At 56.9% G+C, this 2,586-nt stretch overlaps 1 protein-coding gene across 1 annotated transcript; it reads left to right on the forward strand.

Moving 5' to 3' along the window:
• Nucleotides 1–1,512: 1,512 nt before the first annotated feature.
• ETH_00042495 (ubiquitin-conjugating enzyme domain-containing protein, putative) lies at nt 1,513–2,509 on the forward strand (the record flags this gene model as incomplete). The annotated part of the gene is made up of 4 exons (XM_013380897.1): nt 1,513–1,536; nt 1,707–1,810; nt 2,045–2,114; nt 2,348–2,509. 4 exons carry the CDS (start codon nt 1,513–1,515, stop codon nt 2,507–2,509), a joined length of 360 nt encoding a protein of 119 aa, XP_013236351.1.
• Between the last annotated feature and the right edge of the window lie 77 nt (nt 2,510–2,586).

Genomic DNA, 2,586 nt, shown 5'->3' on the forward strand with positions numbered 1-2,586 from the left:
CGGGGGGGCCCCCCACGGGGCCCCCCAGGGGCCCCCCTTGCTGCTTCTGCAGCAAAAAGTGGTTTTCAAATAACTAACTGCAGCAGATCTATATGGAGGGAATATTATTTTATGAGCAGCAACTCAAAAGCTAAGAAAAGACCTAACTAGCTGTGGCCCCTGCATGCGCTGCAGCAGCAGGGGCCCCCCGGGGCCCCTGGGACCCCCTAGGGGCCCCCAGGGCCCCCTAGGGTACTGCGGGGGGCCCCCCGGGGGCCCCTGCAGTGTCTCGCGCAGCAGCTGCGCACACAGAGGGCGGGGGGCCCCCCGCTGCAGCAGCAGCAAAAGCTGCCGTGTGTCTTCGAGCTAGGACACTAGCGGGGGGCCCCTGGGGGGCCCCTAGGGCCTGCTGCTGCTCGGGGGGCCCCCCAGTGTGCAGCTAAACAAAACTCTAAACCCTGAGGGTTTAGGAGGGCGTGGGGGTTGGGCCGGGCATAAGCAGGCGGGCGGAGGGGGGGCCTCCGGAACCCTTCTTTAGGGTTTACTGGAGAGTAAACAATCTTATAAGTTAATAATTATTAAATTTTATAAAAATAAACCCTTTTAATTCGAAAATTTCTTCGAAACGGACACCCTGCGCGTTGCAGCTGCTGCGGCCCCTGTGCTGCGCAGCAGCAGGGCGCTGCTGCTGCTGCTGCAGCGACAGAAGCGGCGTGCAGCAACGGTTCCTGCGAAGGTTTAGGGTTTAGGGTTTAGGGTTTCTGCTTTAACTGCATGAAAAAGAGATCTTTTATTGGGACTGGACGCCTCGTTTCCGTGGGTCTAGGGTTTAGGGCCGAGGGTTTAGGGTTTAGGGTTTAGGGTTTAGCGGGCGCGAGAGCCGGTTGCTGCTGCCCCCCAACGGTACTTGTTTGGGGTATTGTATTTAAGACTTTAAATTGCAGAGAAATGAATTATTATTAATTTCCATTTCTTTAATTATGTCGGTCAGCTCTGGGGGCCCCCAAGTGTTTCCTTTTGGCTCCGTCAGCCTCGCTCCTCTGAGGTGTACATACACCTCAGACCTTGTGCGTTTCCGTTTCTCTCCCCTCTCGTCCTTCTCTCTCTTCACTTTTCCTTTTCTGTGCCCTCTTCCCCTCTGCCTTGTTTTCGCGCAGCAGCAGCAGCAGCCGCGGCAGCAGCAGCAGCATCAGCAGCTGCTGCTGCTGCTGCGGATCGCATGTGCTGCTGCGGCGCTGCTGCTGCTTCCTTTCTTTTTCTTCCTTTTCTGCTGCCTCTCTTCCGGGGCCGAAGCCGTTCTTTTAGGGTTTCTGCGCCCCGCCCGCGGCCCCTGCGGCCGCGAGCGCCTAGGGTTTAGGGTTTGGGGTTTGGGTTTCTGCTGCAGGGCGCTTCGAGGGTTTGGTTCGGGTGTGTTCTTTCCTCCCTTTGGCTGGCCACCCGTCAGGTGTACAGACACCTCAATTCGCTGCTGCGGCCTCCGGCCTCTCTCAAGGCCTGCCGCTTCTTTTAATCATTTCTTTCTTTCCAGGCAAAATGGCGCTTAAACGGATTAACAAGGTCTCTAGGGTTTAGGGTTTAGGGTTTAGGGTTTAGGGTTTAGGGTTTGGCGGTTGGGGGTTGGGGTTTTGCTTCTGCGCATTTCCGGGACCCGTCCTGCCAGGCGCTGGCTGGGCAGCTAGGGTTTAGGGTTTAGGGTTTAGGGTTTAGGGTTTAGGGTTTGTGTTTAGGAGCTCAATGACCTGAGTAAGGACCCGCCCACGAACTGCTCGGCGGGCCCCGTGGGCGATGACCTCTTCCACTGGCAGGCGACCATTATGGGGCCTGAGGACAGGTAAACCCTAAACCCTAAACCCTAAACCCTAAACCCTAGCCCTAGCGGGTGCTGAACCCTAGACTTTAAACGCTGCTTCTGGAGGCCTCAGTTCGCTTTCCAGAGAGTTCTTTGCGCGGAGGGTTTACGCGCCGTTTCCGCGCACCCTTGCGGCTTCTGGCTCCAGGGTTTAGGGTTTAGGGTTTAGGGTTTAGGGTTTAGGGGGGTGGGTGAGAGTTTTGCGTTTTGCTGCAGTCCTTACAGCGGCGGTGTCTTCTTCTTGAATATACATTTCCCCTCAGATTATCCGTTTAAACCCCCGAAGGTGCCAAACCCTAAACCCTAGCTGCCAAACCCTAAACCCTAGCTGCCGAGCCCTAAACCCTAGTTGCCAAACCCTAAACCCTAGCAGCCAAACCCTGAACCCTAGCTGGTAAACCCAAACCCTAGTCGTTTATCTTGCTGCTCTCCGGCGTCCTGAGAGCGTGGCTCCGGCCCCCAGGGCTAGGGCTAGGGCCAGGGCTAGGGTTTAGGGTTTAGGGTTTAGGGTTTGCGCAGGTGAACTTCACCACCAAAATATACCACCCCAACATCAACGGCCAAGGCGCCATTTGCCTCGACATCCTCAAGGACCAATGGTCACCTGCGTTGACCATTAGCAAAGTGCTGCTGTCCATATCGTCTCTGCTCACGGACCCCAACCCCGGTACGAGGGTTTAGGGTTTAGGGTTTAGGGTTTAGGGTTTGGGGTTGGGGCGGGTTTGGGGGGCCTGCGGCTGCGCGGGCCCGCGGCCGCC

Source organism: Eimeria tenella, genomic scaffold (genome assembly GCF_000499545.2).
Source record: "Eimeria tenella Houghton genomic scaffold, Eth_scaff3993, whole genome shotgun sequence".
In the NCBI taxonomy this organism is placed as follows: Eukaryota; Apicomplexa; class Conoidasida; order Eucoccidiorida; family Eimeriidae; genus Eimeria; species Eimeria tenella.